The 2,049-nt window shown below is 37.2% G+C and overlaps 1 protein-coding gene across 1 annotated transcript; it reads right to left on the reverse strand.

Annotated features, from left to right (window-relative positions):
• LOC109720342 (aspartic proteinase nepenthesin-1-like) lies at positions 292 to 1,665 on the reverse strand. The gene has a single exon (XM_020247393.1). It carries the CDS (start codon positions 1,663 to 1,665, stop codon positions 292 to 294), a length of 1,374 nt encoding a protein of 457 aa, XP_020102982.1.

A 2,049-nucleotide genomic window follows, 5' to 3' on the forward strand; every position in this document is an offset into this window, starting at 1 on the left:
CTTCTAATGTTCCTTTTCCTTTTAAAAGACTTTGGTAATTAAGATTGTGAATCTTTATATTAATTACATAGTATTGTTCCTACAGTGGACCATTGAATCACTATTCATTATATAAAGTACATGAATTTCAAATAATGTGAACAGTGGATTTAGTGGTCACATCATATTACATTAGAGATTTGTTCTCTAAAAATAATCTTACTTTAGATTAGCTTTAGATAAATACTATTAAAGAAGGAAAACATATATATGGGTACATTATTTTGGGCTTTAGTTTCCCATTTCACTCTTTCATGGTTGGGAGTCATGTTCACAATTCTCTGGATTGAAGGCAAGTTGTGATTGTAGCAAATCAAAAGTAAATCGAGTATTTGCTTGTTGGTATGCCCCGAGAACACTTGAACTGTCCTGTGGCAACATTGCAAAGCAAAATATTCCCTTATCCCTTCTAATGAGGAACAATTGTCGCCACATGATATGCATTTGGGCCCCTTGTAAATGCAATGTCATGCTCGGCATTAAGCTCTCATAACTTGGTTGGAAAAGCCAACAAATTTTAAGATCTGTCATGTATCTCTGTGGATCCACTTCAACCAATTTCTTATGGCGGAAATGATCTCTAAGCTCTTTCTTCACTCGTTCAAAAGCTGGGGTTATTAAGTGAGTGATGAATGCGCCGGAGTCCACATAGAACCCACCCGATCCATTCGGCTTTCGTGCGAACATTCCTGGCTCAAACCCAAGTCGTTTGTTTCCAATACTAATGTCATTTAAGGTAATGAAATACAAGAACACACCTTGTATGGGAACTATCGGTGTGGTTTGGACTGACCCTCTTTGCACAATGTTGCTTCCGAATCGTAAAAAGCTTATACTGTTTGAACCTATCGGTGGAAGACAGTATGAAAAGCGGCCTTGGCTGCCATGATTGATAAGTTGCTTTGCAAATGATTCCTCGGCCAAACCTAATGCCATTAATCCTGATGGATAACCATGGTTGTCGCCAATTAAATGTGTATCATGTGAGCAACCAAAGACAAGCCCTTCAATAAACTCGAGGTGGTCACCATGGCTTGAATGGAAGCCAAAGTTGTCTTTCGAGAGCGTGCCACTTGTGTGGGACCCGTCAATATAGACGATATGGTAGTGGCAACAGCTATTGATGCAATGATAATAGCTTTGCGGGCAGGGGTTCTGGTCAGAGCAAGAGATGTCGACGAAGGAAGGGGATTGGAGAGGGTTGAAGTAAGGTTCATTTTGCACGTAGCAATTGATGCATGGCTTGCATTGGGTCCAAGAAAGATGACTGCCTGTATCTAGGTTTAAGTGATAGCCAATGGTGCCATTGCCAGTGCCAATCGTCACAAAAACCATGTACAATGTTTGATAGCAGATGATAGGGGGGCGAATAGTGGTTATTTCATGGCCAACTAGCATTGATTCAACATTGTTTGGTTGGAGGAATCGATCCTCAGAAAGGCGGAGGGACTCTTCAAAGCATTGTGAATCGGTGAGGTTAGGGTTGTAAACTGGGGACCGAGGAGAGTGACGATATATGAGCTCGAAGCTTAAGATTCTTTTAGATGCTTCAATAGTTTCAAAGGAAAAGAGTAGGATGCATATTAAAAGAAGAAATGTAACATATGAATGGATATCTTTGCCCATGGTTGATATTTTGCAAAGAAGTGAATCATGAAAAACAAGAAGAGATATATACATATATATATGTAAGACTAAAATAGATAAAGCTAAAAAAAAAAATCCATAAGATATCTTGGAGAAAAAATGAAATCGGTGGATTCAGTAGGCAATCCACTATATAATGACTTTTCTAAAATATAAAGTGTTAGTTACTTTTGGAGGCTAGAATTAAATTTGGAGTTACTAAAAAGTAGTTATAGTGATTGGTAAAAACATTTAGGACCTAATTAATTAAGAACTCAAAATTTAATTCAAAATTTTTTTTCAATGGCATAAAAATTTACTGAAAATAGCATTATTTCAAATAAAAAAATTTTATATGCAATTTGCTTGGACACTCTAAATTTT

Source organism: Ananas comosus, linkage group 14 (genome assembly GCF_001540865.1).
Source record: "Ananas comosus cultivar F153 linkage group 14, ASM154086v1, whole genome shotgun sequence".
Classification (NCBI taxonomy): domain Eukaryota; kingdom Viridiplantae; phylum Streptophyta; class Magnoliopsida; order Poales; family Bromeliaceae; genus Ananas; species Ananas comosus.